Genomic DNA, 20,579 nt, shown 5'->3' with positions numbered 1-20,579 from the left:
TAACCGTAAGGTTGCAAGATTGAATCCCTGAGCTGACAAGGTAAAAATCTGTCGTTCTGCCCCTGAACAAGGCAGTTAACCCACCGTTCCTAGGCCGTCATTGAAAATAAGAATGTGTTCTTAACTGACTTGCCTCGTTAAACTTCTTGACGCTACCCATCCCTGTCGCGGGATCATTTTCATCAGCAACCGCTGAATAGCAGTCAAATAATATTACTAAAAAATATTCATATTCATGAAATCACAAGTGCAATATTGCAAACACAGCTTAGCCTTTTGTTAATCCACCTGTCGAAATTATGCTTTACAGCGAAAGCAGTCCAAGCGTTTGTAAGTTTATCGATAGCCTAGCATAGCATTATGTACACTTAGCATCAGGAAGCTTGGTCACGAAAATCAGAAAAGCAATCAAATTAACCGTTTACCTTTGATCTTCGGATGTTTTCACTCACGAGACTCCCAGTTAAACAACAAATGTTCCTTTTGTTCAATAAAGATTATTTTTATACCCAAAATACCTCCGTTTGTTTGTTGCGTTATGTTCAGAAATCCACAGGAAAAGAGCGGTCACGACAACGCAGACGGAAATTCCAAATAGTCTCCATAATGTCAACAGAAACATGTCAAACGTTTTTTATAATCATTCCTCAAGTAGTTTTTAAAATATATATTCGATAATATATCAACCGAGTGTGTAGGCTTTTCAATAACAGCGGGAGGAACAATGGCGGCTTTACTCTGTAGTGCAAAAACTCACTCTGAGAGCCCCCACCTATCCACTTACGCAATGTGATCTTTCACGCTCATTTTTCAAAATAAAAGCCTGAAACTATGTCTAAAGACTGTTGACACCTTAGGGAAGCCAGAGAAAAATGAATCTGGTTGATATCCCTTTAAATGGAGGATAGGCAATGAAAGGAACAGAAGGGTTTCAAAATAAGAGGCACTTCCTGATTGGATTTTCCTCAGGGTTTCGCCTGCAATATCAGTTCTGTTTTACTCACAGACAATGTTTTGACAGTTTTGGAAACTTTAGTGTTTTCTATCCTAATCTGTCAATTGTATGCATATTCTAGGATCTGGTCCTGAGAAATAGGCCGTTTACTTTGGGAACGTTATTTTTCCAAACATGAAAATAGTGCCCCCTAGCTTCAAGAGGTTATAAAGTTGTAAAAAAATACAAATCGGCAAAATCGGTTTCCAGAAATACCGATTTCCGATTGTTATGAAAACTTGAAATCGGCCCTAATTAATCGGCCATTCTGATTAATTGGTCGACCTCTAGTGTGTACCGTATTAGGGCGTCCACCCACTGTTCTCAAAATCACATTTAGATTATTGTCATTTATCTTATCAGAATAGAAATTAGCCTGTAAAGTTCTAATAAATTATACCAGCATGACAGGTTTTATTGAAAAGGAAAACATTGCCTGTTGCGTCTTCAACCCTGCTATAAATCTTAAGAGTATAATTTTTAAAAATAAATAAACTTTTAGCCTAGAATAAGTCGCCTGCACGGTAATTAAACAACTTCAAAATATAATATTTGTATAATGTAATTTGCGAACGACTTGTCCTGTAGACTCTTTGTATGAAATGTGTTAATAAATAACAAAACATGGCTGTTTTCAAATACAACCTAGGTCCCTCTAATGTAATTTAGCCTAGGCATGAACATTTTAATTAGGCCAATAACTAACATTACATTTCTGTCTAGAAGGCTGTCTGGCCGGTCATGTTAGGAGGGACCCAGCTTTTTTCAAATTTGACTATTTGATAAGGGTTGTTGACTTCAACTGCCTGTATTCAATGGAGAGAGAAGCTATTCTGCTAGTGTCATGCAATGAATATGTGTAGTGTTAGGTTCTAATTCCCAGAGTAAAAACTCAACGGACAGTATGAAAGCTCAAACCAAGTTTTTTCTTCCCTGAGGGTCAATACAGTTGCATTAGACAAAGACATGGGTAGAATAGTTGTTTTATACTGTATCTGACCCACTTTGGGTGGAGTCTCGCTAAACATTGTATCTTTATTGCTAGGTAGGAAACAGTGATACGGTAATACACTTTTCTTCTCCCTTAACGTGACCTGACCTGTCCTCAACCCCCTTCATCATGAATCCATGGCTCTCCCCTCATCAATGCCTACCACATGTAATCGCTTTCCCTACACTCAGTACATTTCAAGCTTAGTTGCACCCACCATATACCTTCTTCCTACAGATAACCATAGACCCTAGACTACGGCACCCCTCAGGTCTCTAATGATTAATAACATTTACAGTTTAGAAATCCATTCCTATCAATAGCCATCTCGAGACAACTCCAATATAAAGTTATTTTTCCAAAGTTGCCGAGAGGTCACATGTCCTACTTATATCAGTAACAACTTAAGCATTATGAAACTTTTATTAGATCAAATAATCCTCAAGTAGCAAATTAGCCAGACATTTTTTTGTTGTTGACCAAATTTGACGTTCATAGACCTCAATGCAAAAACTCCTTGTTTGGCTGTCTAAACAAAGCAAAAACTCCACCTGCTGGAGGGAGACAGATTTTTTGCCGAATTGGGCCTCTCTCTTCCCTTTCCTCTCTGGCTGGATCCCTTCTAGCTATGACCGGGCCGGCCGGTCCCACTCCCCATTCCCATTGTGATTCAGCACCACAGCAGTGGAAAGAGGACACTCTAGGTGGCCACAAAATGAACAAATTATAAAATTGATGTTGGACAATCAAATTCGATATGTAAATAAACAAAATTAGTTACGGCTGGTTCATTGAGAGCTTATTTTACCATGCTTCTGTGAAACGAGGCCCGCTTCATGCATTTATGAAAACACTTGTTTCCAAAGCTCAAATTATGTCTTTTTACAGTTCTACTGAATGATGTTAATAAATGTTATGTTTATTGTAATTTGAACTATTGGGGTTGTGGCTCGAGTTGTGTGATTTATACGTGGCTTATTGATACAACTGTTTCCTACTATAGGTAGTTGGCTGCCTAGTGATGACAACATTGTAACTCTCCAATCTGAATAGTTGGCAATGATGTTTCGTTTCCAAGTGCTACTGAATAACCTCAACTGATATGCATCAATTGCTCACGATACAAATCATTACTCTGGTCCAGTGATTCCCAAACTATTATAGTCCCGTACCCCTTCAAACATTCAACCTCCAGCTGCGTACCCCCTCTAGCACCACGGTCAGAGCACTCTCAAATGTTGTTTTTGCCATCATTGTAAGCCTGCCACACACAATGATACATTTATTAAACATAATTTTTTGTGTGTTAGTTTTTGTCACAACCCGGCTCGTGGGAAGTGACAAAGAGCTCTTATAGGACCAGGGCACAAATAATAATAATCAATAATCTTACATATAAAACCTTATGTTCATAAAAAATTGTGAATAACTCACCACAGGTTAAGGAGAAGGTGCGCTTGAAAGGATGAAAATAACTCTGCAATGTTGGGTTGTATTGGAGAGAGTCTCGGTCTTAAATCATTTCCCACACAGTTTGTGCCTTTTATTTAGTTTTCACGCTAGTGAGGGCCGAGAATCCACTCACATAGGTATGTGGTTGCAAAGGACATCAGTGTCTTAACAGTGCGATTTGCCGAGGCAGGATACTCTGAGCGCAGCCCTATCCAGAAATGTGGTAGTGGCTTCTGATTAAATACAATTTTCACAGAACCTCTTGTTGCAATTTCGATGAGGCTCTCTTGTTCAAATATTGGCAAGTGGACATTAGGCAGGGCATGAAAGAGGTAACAAATCCAGTTGTTTGTGTCATCCATTTCGGGAAAATACCTGCGTAATTGCGCACCCAGCTCACGCAGGTGCTTCACTATATCACATGACATTGTCCGTAAGCTTGAGTTAATTTGCACACAAAAAAATCATACAATGATGGAAAGACCTGTGTGTTGTCCTTGTTAATGCAGACAGAGAAGAGCTCCAACTTTTAAATCATAGCACATTGAATATAGCTGCGGAGATTCCCTGTAGTCCTAGATTCAGATCATTCCGGCGAGAAAAAACATCACCCAGATACGCCAGTCGTGAGAAATTAATTCTGAAAATTATGTTCTGTAAATAAAACTTTAAGCTCATCTCTCAATTCAAAAAAACATGTCAATACTTTGCCCCTTGATATCCAGCGCACTTCTATATGTTGTAAAAGCGTGGTCCCTGCCCATATCATTGCATAATGCAGAAAATACACGAGAGATCAGGGGCCTTTCTTTACAGTGAAAATGGTTAACTTAATGGTTTGTGTTCAAAACGTCTTTCAAGCTGTCCCTTGGCAGCAAGAGCCTCTTGGTGGATGTAGCAGACAGTTCACTCTGGGCACCTTATTCATCCAAGCTACTCAATATTTCCCCCAGCCATAACAAGTTAAACAAGGGAATGATTTTACTAATAAAGACTTCCATTCAAACGCTTTACGGCGCTATTTTTGCGACGTTTTAACCAGAATGCGCAGAAAACAACGAAATACACCGTGGTCTCCTCACGCTGCTGAAAACGCGAGGGACAGAGAATTATCGATTGGTCAGGGTAATATGACCTCAACAATATGACCTGAACACGAGAGACAGAAATAGCACTTTGGCCCAATGCGTCTATTTATCAGATTTTTATAATTAGAACTATAAATGTAATCTTAACCCTATACCGACTATGTCAGAGAAACAAGACAGAGGGAACCTCCTTGTATTGTTCAAATGGCAACACACGTTAACAAATCCTGTCTACAACTCCCAAATTGTATAATATAATATGGGTGCGTAATGCAATCTGCTTTCCAATTTTATATAGGCTGAATCAAAATAAATGCTTTATTTTATCTTAGATTCCTTGCATGGGAGCATCATTATGTTGTGTCGTTGACTATCTTATAAAATCAATTCTCTGAGTAATTTAATTCCACGATTGAAACTAATCATGGAACTTGAATTAACTTGGAAGTCGGGGCACCACGGGAATGTTTATAGTTCCCGACTATAACTCTTCAGATATTTTCATATCCTATCAAGTACAGTCTTGTATTAATGTATTATTATTACCTCTTCAGTCTCATTACTGAATGTCGCAAACCCTTGAATATCTGCACGAACCCTCGCCTAAATCATGAATCAGCGATATACAAATTGGTTCAATGATTAAGTTAATTAGTAAATAAATAAATCACTGAATTGCATAAATACACACAATTAGTTCGAACATGGGTTACTACATGACACCAAAAAAAGTCCCGAGTCGATGAAACCGATATGACTTCTAGGTAAACAAAGGAAAGGGGGTGGGGACCCCTCAAGAGTGGGAAACTCATAGCTGATAACTACACTCATAGAAATTGCTAATACTTTGAATATGAACAACCGCTCATTCGAAAACAAATTTACGTGTGTAGCAATTTACGTATTTACGAGTGTATGTCTTGATGTCTCTCTCTGTGGTCGCCGGTCCATCTGCTGGAGAGAGTCGACAAGAAAAGTTTTGTTCCAAATGTTGGTATTCTTCTTCCTAGGTTAGGTACATTTTCAGCTGCAGACTGAAAAGGCCTTGTCTAAGATTGGCTCCTTCTGTAGCAATGTTTTAGAGTTGAACCATTTCTAGCTGTATGGTCTCCTCGGCCTATGGAGTTGTAGTTCTTAACCTTTCTGATCTCCCCATCCCGGATCCGGGATCGTGAATACAGACTCAAGCTCATTACCATAACGCAACGTTAACTATTCATGAAAATCGCAAATGAAATGAAATAAATATGCTAGCTCTCAAGCTTAGCCTTTTGTTAACAACACTGTCATCTCAGATTTTCAAAATATGCTTCTCAACCATTGCAAAACAAGCATTTGTGTAACAGTATTGATGGCTAACGTAGCATTTAGCATTAGCATTCAGCTGGCAACATTTACACAAAAAAACAGAAAAGCATTCAAATAAAATAATTTACCTTTGAAGAACTTCAGATGTTTTCAATGAGGAGACTCTCAGATAGCAAATGTTCAGTTTTTCCTGAAAGATTATTTGTTTAGGACAAATCGCTCCGTTTTCTGCGTCACGTTTAGCTATGAAAAAACCCCTGTATCCAGGATTGTGTAAATCTATCAGCAAGGTCATTAGCATAACACAACGTTAACTATTCATGAAAATCGCAAATTAAATGAAATAAATATGCCATCTCTCAAGCTTAGCCTTTTGTAAACAACACTGTCATCTCAGATTTTCAAAATATGCTTCTCAACCATAGGAAAACAATCATTTGTGTAAAAGTAGCTAGCTAGCGTTAGCATTTAGCGTTAGCATTTAGCGTTAGCATTAGCGCTAGCATCCAGCACGCAACATTTCAACAAAAACATAAAAGCCTTCAAATAAAATCATTTACCTTTGAAGAACTTCAGATGTTTTCAATGAGGAGACTCTCAGTTAGATAGCAGATGCTCAGTTTTTCCAAAAAGATTCTTTGTGTATTAGAAATAGCTCCGTTTGGTACATCACATTTGGCTACCAAAAAAAACCCGAAAATTCAGTCCTCAAAACGCGAACTTTTTTCCAAATTAACTCCATAATATCGACTGAAAACATGGCAAACGTTGTTTAGAATCAATCCTCAAGGTGTTTTTCACATATCTCTTCGATGATATATCGTTCGTGGAAGTGTGCTTTCTCTCCTGAATCCCAGGAGAAAATGCCCGCACCTGAAGATTACGCACAAATTTAGACAAAGGACACCGGGCGGACCCCTGGAAAATGTAGTCTCTTATGGCCAATCTTCCAATGATATGCCTACAAATACGTCACAATGCTGCCGACATCTTGGGGAAACGGCAGAAGGTCTAAGCTTATTCCTGTCGCATTCACAGCCATATAAGGAGACATTAGAAAACAGAGCTTCAGAAATTCTGCTCATTTCCTGTTTCACGTATCATCTTGGTTTCGCCTGTAGAATGAGTTCTGGGCACTTACAGACAAAATCTTTGCAGATTCTGAAACTTCAGAGTGTTTTAGTCGAGCATCTTTTCGTGACAAAATATCGCGCTTAAAACGGGAACGTTTTTTATCCAAAAATGAAATAGCGCCCCTAGAGATGCAACTGGTTAACCATTCACATTTAGCACCTCTCAGTGCTTTTCTGGTCTTGTAGTTTTAAACCATTTGTCAGCCGTGTAGCCTCACCTGCACGCTGTCTGGTCTAATGGCCTATAGAATTGGAGCCATTCCAACGTGGGGACTCTATCCCGGCGTTCTCTAACTTAATGTACATTTTGTAGGAAGTGGGTTTTATACTCTGGAAGAAGGGGTCATTCCATGATGCCGACCAAGTCTATGGCCACTGACTTGGTTAAAACCTTTATAAAAATAACAATTCTCATTTAGAAGGCACACATCACATCTTTTCACAAATAGTTTCATATTTACTCATTCATTTTATCCAACATCTAGATGTAATTCTGATCATTGAAAAGTGTACACAGAGATACAGTAATGAGGTCACCAAATGAAACAACTTTGACAGGATTGTTCTTAAAATACCCACGGACAATTCCCACATTCTCAAAAATATAAATATTGTTTAATTATTCAAATGTTTAATTGTCCAAGTGTCTCTGTGTTCCACAGTTTACATTAAAATCTCAAACACCACAGAGCATAGAGGCAGCATATTTTACGACCGCCATAAAACAGCCGACTTCCCGCTCTCCCCCTCTTCGAGAGAGAACACTCTATAGAGCGGACCCACTGTAACCTGATCCGTCAGATCGTCACAGGAGAGTTATGACAACACCCAATGAGAGATAAACCTGGAGAGTTTTTTTTCTTAGACCAATGTGTCAAACAAATTGATATTTGAATGTGATTCGATTGCTAAATGTAATTTTGAATATATTTGCCCTGCACTAACACACCAGATTCTACTGATAAGATACTCAACAGGACCCTGATGAGCTGAGTGTGTTGAGCATGGCTGGGAAAATAGCCTTGCACCCAGTAGCTCTCCAGATGGAGAGTTGGCTACATTTGTTTTATACAGTAACAGTACAGTTTAACTGAGGCATTTTCTCGTTGCGGTATAGACTATGAAGTATTCTGATACTAAGTGTGCACAGGCTGGTATTGGTATCAAAGGTCACATTTCTGGTATCATGTCACTAGTGTGATGTTGAAAATGTCAACCTCTTGTCTTTCCTTTCATTTGCCTGCAGGCGAAGAAGTATGCCATGGAGCAAAGCATTAAAAGTGTGCTTGTCAAACAGACCCTGGCTCATCAACAACAGCAGCTCACCAACTTACAGGTAAGGAGAACCTTGGCACCATTGCACCGGCCTCATTTGTGGGGTGTCAGCCCTGTCCACCAAGCTTCCGTCCTCATACCGTGCTGAGAACCCCTGCAGTCTTCACATTTTGTTGGAACATTTAACATATTTAAATGTTCTACACAACGTACTGCCCACTTCATGGAAAACAAATACAGCCATACAAAGTTTATTTACTGTTGAAAAAACAAACAACCTAGATGTCCGCACCTCTGCGTAAATTGAATTAGCATAATACAAAAATCCCCATCAAAATCTGTCTGATTAAACAGAGATACATTTTTTGCATGGGCTGGGTCTCAATCCATTCGCCAATGGTGACCTTCTGCATCTGTGGTGGAAGGTGGCCGATCTACAGCTGTGTTTATCAGACTTAATTTATGTAACCCTTATTTTACCAGGTAAGTTGATTGAGAATGTGTTCTCATTTATAGCAACAACTTGGAGGATAGTTACAGGGGAGAGATGAATGAGCCAATTGCAAGCTGGGGATGATTAGGTGGCCGTGATGGAATGAGTTCCAGATTGGGAAGTTAGCCAGGACACCGACTTTAACACCCCTACAATAAGTGCCATATGATCTTTAGTGACAACAGAGAGTCATGACACCCGTTTAACGTTCCCAATCACTGCACTGGGGCATTGGGATATTTTTTTAGACTAGAGGAAAGAGTGCCTCGTACTGGCCCTCCAACACCACTTCCAGCAGCATCTGGTCTCCCATCCAGAGACCAACCCTGCTCAGCTTCAGAAGAAATCCAGCAGTGGGATGCAGGGTGGTATGCTGCTGGACCATGAGTCATCCCGAAAATCTGGGTTCTCACAAAAACATCTGTAGCGTCCAAACGGTTTGGCCTACAAACTAAAATATGACCAGTCTATGGAAAGGTGAGACTCTCAAGAACACGTACATGGTGGAAGCCCACAAGCCTCACATGTCTCATCTGAAGGTAGCCCGCTACCAGTTTAAAAAATGAGTGGAAGTAGTTTAGTGACCCCCAAGGGGTCCTAAAATTCAAAATCAAAAGTTTAATTATCCTTCTTAAAACAATTCCATATGTTGGCAATGAGGCCCTTTATCTACTTCCATGAAGTCAGATGAACTTGTGGATACCAATTGTTTGTATGTGTGTCCAGTGTGGAAGAAGTGTGCGGTAGTACTAACGAGCGTTAGCGCAATGACTGGGACTCTATGGGTATCTAATAGCAAGCTAGGAGATAAAACGGAATTGTAGACATTAAACGAAAAAGATATACAGAATATTTGCAAGGTTGTAGCAAACATAATGTTCTCATGATTTGGTCATTCAATTTATGGAACATTGCAACTATGTAGATGCTAGTCAGCCTGAAAAGTAAACATGGGCTCATGGTAGATGCTGTATTACTGGCCTAAGGTAAGTTAAATATCACTAAACTAGTTACAGGAATAAAAGTCCACCTAACAACATCTACATGTCAGTCAAAATGTGACGTGTGTGTTTGTTAGATTGTATACCATATTTTCACTTACAGCATTTTCTCTGGCTTGATGACATTATTAGATCTCTTCACCACCACCACACTCAATACTCTGGTCACTGTCATCTGGTCTTTGGTACGTGTGGCCGCTGGTATGTCTGGCCAGTGATACATCGGGTCTCTGTTACATCTGGCCGCTGGTACATCAGGTACACCTAGTCTCTGGTACATCTGGTCTCTGGCATCTTACAAAGGTCTGGTATGGAAACAAAAAAACACGTGATTTGCATAATGTAAGCAATGTGTTACGTACCACGCAGACTGAAGTTTCACCTTTCTCCATTGCGCAACATCCATTCTCACAGACTCCAATCCCATGGAAACAAGAATCCAAGAAGCAACAGAGGTTTCTGGTTGCCACTACCTTGACGGTTTTGATGCAATGCAACTTCATGGTGCCAGGCACTTGCTTCAGACTACATTGACTTCAGTTTCTTTCAATGTCCTCACTGGGAATAAAGAACTTGGTACGGAGGTAATGGGTACAGATATCTGGGGATGCTTCTTTTGTCAGATTCTCTGTTGTAGTTGTAGGTTTCTCATTTGCATTTCTGATCTGGGATCGGCCAACCTTCACTACTGTGGCCGCATGGCTTTTTACCATGTCTGAAGCCAAAATAGTTGTGTTGTACAGGGAAAGCAAAATCAGACACAGCATAGCTAATATCAGATATAAGTATTTCGCTACACTTGCAATAACATCTGCTAACCATGTGCTAACCATCTGCTGACCAATACAAATTGGATTTAATATACAGTACCAGTCAAAAGTTTGTACACACCTACTCATGCAAGGTTTTTCTTTATTTTTACCATTTGATATATTGTAGAATAATAGTGAAGACATTAAAACGATGAAATAACACATATGGAATCGTGAAGTAACCAAACAATTACACATAACGTTAGCTAGCAAGCCAGCGTTTGCTAGCTCACTAACAGTACACTTTAACTTGCAATAAAAATCCTTTCTGACTAAATTAGAAATGTATATCTGAAAATGTAGCTAGACTCTTAACCGTCCATATACATGGATTAACACTTCACGGCAGACTGGAAGTATTTAACTCTGTTTTGTTTGTGGCTACATCTTGTTTTTGGCCAGCATTGTGTCAAGGAATTCTCTCCTATTCACACTGACCGTGGCGTGTGCAGAGAGAAGCACATCACTTTTCCAACTGATTTGTCGACAGCGGCTGCTAAATTCAGGGAATCAATGTTGTTGAGAAAAGTAGCAAAACTTTTGTGGTTCTCAATGGCTAACGGTGATATCTTTCAGAAAGTCAGGGTAGAAAGGACTGTCAACACATACTGAACAGTTCATGTTATAGACAGAAGCATGCCACATGGCAGACCAATCCAAACTCATCCCCTGGCATGTCCAGCCCGCCCATTATCTCAGCCAATCATGGCTAGTGGGAAGGTTCCTGACTTATTCTGTGGCTAAGCCAACTATGCTCGTAATTTAAAAATTGTATTCAATAATATGGATGGAGTACAAGTGTGTTATTAAGGTATATGAAAGTTCACATGTTCCAGAAGGAATTTCTGCCATAAAACACATTTTGATAAGAAATAAATGTTTACGTTCGATGGCTGCTCCTGGGAAGTAGTGATGTGTGACATTCATCTACTTTCCTGAAATGAGTATTGATGCCCACCCACTGAGGAGCAAGAGAAGCTAACATTCAATTATCTGGCAATATCCCTGGTGGACATTCCTGCAGTCAGCATGCCAATTGCACGCTCCCTCAAAACCGGAGACATCTGTGGTATTGTGTTGTGTGACAAAACTGCACATTTTAGGGTGGCCTTTTATTGTCCTCACCACAATGTATACCTGTGTAATGATCATGCTATTTAATCAGCTTCTTGATATGCCACAGCTCTCAGGTGGATGGATTTTCTTGGCAAAGGAGAAATGTAAACAAATTTGTGCCATTTTTTAAAAATATTTTTGTGCGTATTGAACATTTCTGGGATCTTTTATTTCAGCTCATGAAACATGGGACCAACACTGTACATGTTGCGTTTATTTTTGTTTGGTATAGTATAAAACATGACTCAATTACTTTCAATGCTGCTTTTTAGAATACTTTTTGATTGATGGGCCTTTATCCTTAAATGTATAAATGTATACTTTTTCTCTTAGATGGCATCGCTGACAATGGGCTTTGGCGATCCCCTCTCACCTTTACAATCGGTAAGCTGTTATATAATTTATTATGTTAAAAACTCCATGATATTTTTATCATAACATGTATGTCTTGTTGTTAAACCAAAGTGTCAAAATAGAGAATCTTTGCATGATTTTCTCTGTATTTTTTTATTCAATTACACAATCAATGGAGTGAAGTCCATGCAATATGAAATGTCAATAACTGAAGAATGGAACAGCAAGTCAGTGCTATATTCAAGCAGTTTCCTCCTATTGTAGGTAGCGGCTCAGAGACAGCGAGCATTAGCCATCATGTGCCGAGTGTACGTGGGCTCCATTTACTACGAGCTGGGAGAGGACACGGTCCGGCAGGCCTTTGCCCCGTTCGGCCCCATCAAGAGCATCGACATGTCCTGGGACTCTGTTACAATGAAACACAAGGTGAGATTTCACAACTGAACATTAGAACATCCCAGACTTGTTTTCCTCAGCTGAACTCAGCTGTTGAATGAGGGATTCCTTTACTGTATGTTCTTTGTATCTACCCACAATGTTGTAAGGATATTTATTATTATTATTGCATTTGTGTATAATTTAAACTATAGCCCGACCAATATCATTGTCTCCCGTCAGGTGGTGCCACTCCTGTGCAACGCTCGTCCCTCAACCGACCTGTCTTGTAGGTCGTGGAATAAAAATTGTTATATTTTAAGCATCCGCCACAGAAAATGAAAACATAGTTCCTAATTTCTGGAATTACTGAGGTCTCGCATGAATCTCTGACACAGGTAGAATTAGCTTAATTATTATACACACATTTTGACAGTGATTCAAAGATTTGCAATTGTTAGAAAATGTATTCAAAGCGGCTCTACCTCCTGCAAAAATGATCTGAAAGCATATCGTTCGCCACCGACTTGATCAGCTGATTGAACTTGTTGCTAGCTAGCTTGCTGAAATACTAGGTAAGCAAGCTTGTCTCTAAATGTTTAAACCTGTTGAAAGCTACTTTTGCAGCTTGTTTTCTAACAGTATTTTTATTGGAATTTTACAATTTTCACCCATATTAAGAGATACAACAACAGAGACAAAGCACACAGAAAAAAATAAGAAAAACAGCACCCACTTACACATATCTACGCGTATATATATATATATATATATACATATATACACATACCCACATATACATACATACATACACACACACACCCATACATACGTACACCATTTTCCTCTTCCCGCTCGGTGCTTCTCTCTCCCCATCACCATCATGGCGTCTCTCAATACATAAATTTTAAACAAACTTACAAACAGAAATTAAACAAAAAAGCTCAGTTTAAACCAAGCGGTTAGGTTCCGCACATGGAACGTACAGTGTAGTTCTGAAATACATACATCCCCGTCATTCTACGAGAATCCTTGCAGCATAATAGCTGATACCTCAGGTTCTAGGTAATTTAGATAAGGTTCCCATACTTTGTAGAACTGGTCTGTTTTAGAATGCAATGTACATGTCAGATATTCCAGAGGCACCCATTCAAATAGTATCTTATGCCAATCTTTAATAGAAGGAACCTTATCACTAATCCACTGTAAAAGGATGTTTTTCCTCGCTGCGAAGGTAAGGATGTTGTAAAGCCTCCTTTTACCCACAGAAGTAACCTGCCTACTAGGGAGACCTAACAGTAAAGAAACTGGGTCCAATTCTAGATCAACCCCTAGGATCTTTTCAATTTCTTGCAGAACCCCAGACCAGTATCTTTGTATTTTGGTACATGACCATAAACAATGTGTTAGGGTGCCTGTATCAGTTTTGCATTTAAGACACTGAGGGGAAGAGGAAGTGGGGCTAAAAGCATGTCTGCGATTTGGGATATATGCAATCTGTGTATTATTCTTAATTGGATTGCTCTAGTACGATTGCATATAGATATTGTTTTTGCATATCTCCAAATGTCCTCCCACATCTCTTTGTCAATAGTAACAGACAATTCTTTCTCCCACACTTGTTTCACCCTCTGTGTGTTGACAGCAGAAAGGGACCTTAAAGTATCATAAAACAGACTTACAGACATTTTCCTTTGTGGGAAAAAAAGCATTCTTTCAATGACAGACACATCAGGGTTACCAATTAAGGTGGTGCTCTTCAGGATATAATGTCTTACTTGTAGGAAGCGGAAAAAGTCCTGCTTTGGGAGTCGATATTTCTCGACCATCTGCTCAAATGACAACAAAATCTTATCAACAAATAAGTCATTTAGCCTGCGTATGCCCTTATTAAGCCAAAAGTTAAAGCCGGCATCCAGGAATCCTGGACTGAAATCTGGATTGTTAAGAATTGGGGTAAGAGCAGAGGTTAGTTTGGACCTTCCCAGGAAGCGTTGAACTGACCTCCATACTTTGAGTGTGTTAAGTGTAACGGGATTATTGCAGTGATCTTCAACAGACTTGAAACTTCTGAAAAATAAAATATCCTGTAAGGGGTATTTTGAAAGAGAAGTCTCAATGTCTAACTAAATAGAGGAGTCATCATTTGTGATCCAGTCAGAAATATAACAAAGGTGGGCACACCATTGATAGAACCTGATATTGGGCAGGTCCAAGCCGCCCATAGAACTTGGCAGCTGCAATATTGCCATCTTAAGTCTTGGTTTGCGTTTACTCCATATAAAGGAACTTAGCCATCCATTTACATCCTTTATTACCTTATTGGAGAGTAATACTGGGATTGGGTAAAGTAGTCTAGGTAAAATGTTCATTTTCAAGAGGGATATTCTACCCAACCAAGAAATCGGGAGAGAGTTCCAGCGCTCCAGATCCTGTCTTATTGTATCAAACAAGGGAACAAAATTGGCTTTGTACATTTGCTGGAATTTAGGAGTTACAAATATACCCAGATACATGAAACCTGAGGGAGACCATTTAAAAGGGAAGGGGGAGAAGTATTAGGTACAGAGTGCAGGCTACCAAGTGGCATAGCCTCTGACTTAGTTAGGTTAATCTTGTAGCCTGAGAATTCGCTGAATAATTCAATAATATTAATAAGAGCTGTAATTGAAGTCTCGGGACTAGAGATGAATATCAGGACATCATCAGCATACAAGCTTATTTTATGGTGAACATCACCAATGAGCAGCCCCTGTATAGCAGGCGTTACCCTGATGGCCTCGGCCAGTGGTTCCCAAACGAGTGCAAAGAGGATAAAGAACAGCCCTGTCTGGTACCTCTGTGTATAGAGAAGCTATTTGACCGTAGCCCATTAGTAAGGACAGCAGCCTGAGGATCATCATATAAAACTTTCACCCATTTTATAAAGTTGTCGCCCAGACCAAATTTATTTAGAGCAAATAATAGGTAAGACCACTCCACACGATCAAATGCTTTCTCAGCATCTAGGGAGTGCACAAGACCATCCACAGCACTTTGTTGGTAAGCTTGAATTACATTAAGAAGCCGCCTGACATTGTTGCATGACTTACGGCCCTTAATGAAGCCAGTTTGGTCTCCTTTCATAATTAGTGGCAGTGAGTCCTCTAATCTTGTGGCTAGAATTTTAGAAAGCAATTTTCTATCCACATTCAGAAGGGAAATTGGTCTGTACGAGGAACAAGACTCTGGACATTTTCCCTTTTTGAGAATAAGTGAAATGTTGGCTTCTCTCAGCGTTTGAGGGAGTTGGTCATTTGAAAATGAGTGATTAATCATATCACGCAATGGCTCAAGGATCAGGCCATGGAACTCTTTATAGAACTCACTACAAAACCCGTCTGGTCCTGGGGCCTTACCATTTTGCAGATTCTTAATTGCGAACATTATCTCTTCCTTGGTAATAGGGGCATTAAGGAGGGGCCGCTGCTCTTCTGAGATAGTAGGGAGCTCAATCTTACAAAATAAGGTCTCCATTAATTTGGGTGCATCATTTGGCAGTTCTGAGGCATAAAGATTTGTATAGAATTTCTTAAATGAGTCACTTATCAATTTATTTTCATATAAATGATTACCATCAGAGTCAGTAATAGTAGCAATTGACTGAGAGTCAGCTCTCTTTTTAGCTAGGTATGCCAAGTACTTTCCTGGCTTATCGCCATGTTCATATAGCTTTTGCCTGACAAATCTCATTTTATTTTCAGCGTCCTGTGTTAGGAGAGAGTCTAACGTTGATCTAATGACTGATATTTCCTTTAATAGGGCAGGAGTGGGCGTTTTAATGTAGTCCTTCTCTTTAGTTCCTAATTCACCCTCTAACATTTTTTGCTTTTCACGCTTTTTCCGTCTCTTAGTAGCTGTGTATGACATAATCAGACCCCTGGCATACGCTTTACAGGTCTCCCAAAGGAGCGAGGGGTTATCTGTTGATTGAGAGTTAATAGAGAAAAATGCTTTAAACTCTGTAATGAAATATGATGTGAATGTATGGTCTTTAACAATGGTTGTGTTCAACCTCCAATGTCTTGACCGATTGAATGCCCCATTGAGTTTTATGTCCAGGATCACCTCAGCATGATCAGATATGACTATGCTTCCTATCCTAGCGGATAGAACAGACTGCAGAGACGTCCTGGGCACAAAAAAATAATCTATTCTAGTCTGACATCCATGAGGTGCAGAGAAAAAAGTGAACTCTCTGTTGGAGGGATGAAAAGCTCTCCAGACATCTGCATACCCCAGATCATCACAAATAGCTTTAAGTGACTTAGCTTGAGGAGAGAGTGAAGCTATACCGCTGGGGAACCTATCAATAAGGGGGGTTCAACAAGCAGTTAAAATCTCCTCCAACCACTGCAGTGTCCGAGTTTAATTCTGAAAAGTCTAGAAAAATCTTAGTGAGGAAATCAGGGGGGTGAGCAGGGGGGAAGTAAATATTAATTATAGAAATGTTCTGCCCTTGTAAAAAGTACCATTAATTATAACAAAGCGACCAAATTTATCTTTCACACAATTCAAGACCTTAAGTGGTAAGTTCTTTTTCACCAGAATTGCTACCCCTCTACTTCTGGATGTAAATGATGAGAAAAACACTTGACCAAACCCCCCTTGTTGTAATTTCAGGTGCTCCTTATCATCCAAATGAGTTTCTTGCAACAGGGCAATATCAATATTTTCTTTTTTCAAAAAATATAGTACCTTTTTCCTCTTAATGGGGTTATGGCTCCCTCTAATGTTCCATGTACATACACGCAGTGCGTTACCTGCCATTGTATCTTGACCATTCAATATCCAGGCTGGATCCCACTGTAAAAGTGGGGTGGTACCTTTTTCCATGTGTTGAACTCTCCTCCATCTCACTGAGCATAAACAAACGATATGAACCCTGAACTCGAACTATACTAAACCCAAAAATTAAACATGTAAAGATCCAAAAGGGGGTTTTCCCACTAGCTAACATGCAGGAGATTTCAACTCTCCAATGTAGACTCTTAAGTCTGCATCGCCGCTCCATAGCCTCATCCTTTATATGTATGGAAAAGAAAATCAATATGAGAATATACGCTCTTCCACCTAAAACCAAGCCTGGGCACCAATATGGATTCACACATATCTCAGCCTGAGCTATAGCGGCTATTACTTTAGCAAGAAAAATAATAAAGATACGAATATTACTGAGCCGGAGTACGTGAGGACTCACGTCACTGTTTCATGATCAGATTCAACCAAAAATAAACAAAGTTATCCAATGCTGCTGAGGTACAGCTTAAAAGTTATTTACCCGAGAGAGTCAATAAACGCAGCAGCCTCTTCGGGTGTGTAGAGCTTTTTAGGTGATCCGTTGACCATAATCTTCAATGTGGCCGGGTACAACAGTGCGTAGTCCATCTTCATTCTCCTGAGTCGAGCCTTCGCCTCATCAAACGCTTTGCGTCTTCGTACAACCGCAGTGGAATAATCATTGAAGAATGAGACCTTAGGACTTTTACGTTGACTACCATCAGAGCCGATGTTTCTAGCCGCGTCCATGACGCGCTGCTTGTCGGTGAAGTTGTGGAACTTTATAACCGTGGGCGCTGATTGGGACCGGGTATCGGTGCTTGAGAGCGATGGGCTCTGTCCAGCTTCACACGGCCAGCCTTGGTGTCCATTTGTAGGTAGCCAGGGATCCATTCCTCAATGAATTTTACTGAACGTGTCCCTTCAGAATTTTCCGGGAGTCCCACAACACGAATATTGCATCTGCGTCCTCGATTATCCAAGTCGTCAATGTGCTCTGCCATTTCGCGCACCTGTTTCTCAAGTGCTTTTATCTTAGCGTCCATAGATGTAGTTGTAGTTTCCACTGCATCAATTCTTCCTTCCGCCTCAACAACACGTTCCACAACCCTCTGTAGTTCAGCTGAATGGCCTGCTATTGCTTCCAAGACCGTTCTTATCTTAGCATTGATCACTTTAGTAATGTTATCAGTCATCTTTTGAATCACCAGGTCCATTGTGCCTGTATCCGCGATGGTGCTAGCATCGCTAACGTTAGCTAGCTCCTCATGCACATCCACATGGGTGGTGGTTTTGGTCAACTTCTTAGTAGTTCTGTTGGGCATGTTGTCGGAGATTTTTGTGAAAAAGCCGTCAAGACTCATTATATGGTAACTTATTTAGCCAATTCTACCACTTTTTCAAGCTAGGAGATTAATGTAAAAATATAAATTTACGAATGCCACGAGAGCTCGCTGAAACACCGTGTTCTCTCTACGGCGCCATTTTCATCCCCCTTTTGCAGCTTGTTGATGTATAGTGCTGTGAAAAAGTATTTGCCCCCCTTCTAATTTTCTCTACTTTTGCATATTTACTGAATGCTATAAGATCTTCAACCAAAACATAATATTAAATAAAGGGAACCTGAGTGAACAAATAACACAACAGTTACATATTTATTACTTATTTAAATTATTTCATAAACAAAGGTATGCAACACCCAATGCCCCTGTGTTGAAAAAGTAATTTCCCCCTTACACTCAATAACTGGTTGTGCCATCTTTAGCTGCAATGACTCCAACCACACGCTTCATGTAGTTGTTTAACAGTCTCACGTATCTGTGGAGGATTTTTGGCCCACTCATCCATGCAGAACTGCTTTAACTCAGCGACATTTGTGTTTTCAAGCATGAACTGCTCATTTCAAGTCCTGCCACAACATCTTAATTGGGATTAGGTCTGGACTTTGACAAAACTTCAAATTTGTTGCTTTATCCATTTTCATGTGGACTTTTTTTAGATGGCCTCCATTATGTTTTGTGAAAACCAAACACTGCATTCCACATTAAAAACCTCCTACCAACGGTCAAGCATGGTGGTGGTAGTGTGATGCATTGCTGCCTCAGGACCTGGGCGACTTGCCTTAATAGAAGGAACTGTGAATTCTGCTCTTTATCAGAGAATTCTACAGGAGAATGTCAGGCCATCTGTCTGAGGTTGCAGTCACTGGTGGCGCCACCTTTAGGTGGCGCCACCAGTTATTGAGTGTAAGGGGGCAATAACTTTTTCACGCAGGGGAATTGGGTGTTGCATAACTTTGTTAATTAAATAAATGAAATTAGTATATTTTAAATATATATATTAATATATTTGTAAACTCAGGTTCCCTTTATCTAATATTAGGTTTTGGTTGAGTATCTGATAACATTCAGTATGAAAAAATAGAGAAAATCAAAAAGGGGGCAAATACTTTTTCACTGCACTGTATTTGTAGACTGCTGCACCAAACCGGTAGCCTGGCTGACGCACAGACCACGTGACACAGCGAGAGGAGCTGTGCCCCGATGGTCTGGACACCCTATCCTTATTAATCCATATTCCACTCTCAAAAAGTGCATGCATTTATTGGGGGGTTGAGACCTCTCGCTGTTTTGATTGGATTTTGTAATCGTTGTAATTGAAGGGTTTGCCGTTTGGGCGCTGTGTGTGACTGCATGTGCAGGGCCCTATAAAATCTTTGTGTTTTCCCAAATTCGGTTTTCCCGGTTTTAGTTTTCCTGGTTTGGGATTTCTTAAATCTTTTTTATTTTGTGACTCAAAATTACAACTGGATGAGTCCATAACAATGCATAAATCACAAAAAAATATAATTTGTAATTCCCCTTTAATTGTGCATTTAACAAGAGGAATGTTTGGCTAACGATGTTTCTGTATTGCACATGTGATGGCATAGTTTGCAACAAAAAAATGCCCACCCGATTGATACAAATAATCATGATATCATTCTGCCCGGTAGGCCTACTTTGCAGTTAACATTTAATTCAGAAGGTTTTGTTGAAGGCCTTCCTCTCTACCCACAAGACGTTTGTCATTAGCATTGCTAACTGGCTACACAAAGTGAGAGACAAAAGTGAGCACTACACAGACAGGGGAATTAACATGCCATTGCTTCTTCAGAACATTGTAGGAAATGTTAATCCTTGATACATTTTTGTTCATGTCTTGAGAGAAAATCATGCAAATCACTACTTTTTCGACTAAGTTTAATACAATTTATTGATCTTCTACTAACGTCAACACATTTTAAAATATTGTTTAATTCCATTTGAACATCTGGACCGTGATTCTGTCCGCGTTCTCCGCATGGTGGATTTAATGGGGCCCTATATG

At 39.8% G+C, this 20,579-nt stretch overlaps 1 protein-coding gene across 10 annotated transcripts in view; it reads left to right on the top strand.

Moving 5' to 3' along the window:
• puf60a (poly-U binding splicing factor a) overlaps positions 1 to 20,579 on the top strand; it is a 94,860-nt gene that overhangs the window by 18,875 nt on the left and 55,406 nt on the right. For all 10 annotated transcript variants that reach the window (XR_016497794.1, XR_016497795.1, XR_016497796.1 and 7 more), the window contains exons 3-5: positions 8,213 to 8,302; positions 11,997 to 12,047; positions 12,282 to 12,443. Coding sequence is in view for 6 of the 10 variants with exons in the window: in XM_021612585.3 (XP_021468260.1) it covers positions 8,213 to 8,302; positions 11,997 to 12,047; positions 12,282 to 12,443 (303 nt within the window). In the remaining 4 variants the exon portion in view is untranslated. The remainder of the gene's footprint in view (positions 1 to 8,212; positions 8,303 to 11,996; positions 12,048 to 12,281; positions 12,444 to 20,579) is intronic.

The sequence above is a fragment of the Oncorhynchus mykiss genome, chromosome 8 (assembly GCF_057628025.1).
Source record: "Oncorhynchus mykiss isolate SJ-2025 chromosome 8, ASM5762802v1, whole genome shotgun sequence".
Lineage (NCBI taxonomy): Eukaryota > Metazoa > Chordata > Actinopteri > Salmoniformes > Salmonidae > Oncorhynchus > Oncorhynchus mykiss.
This window is presented reverse-complemented; position numbering and strand designations above follow the sequence as displayed.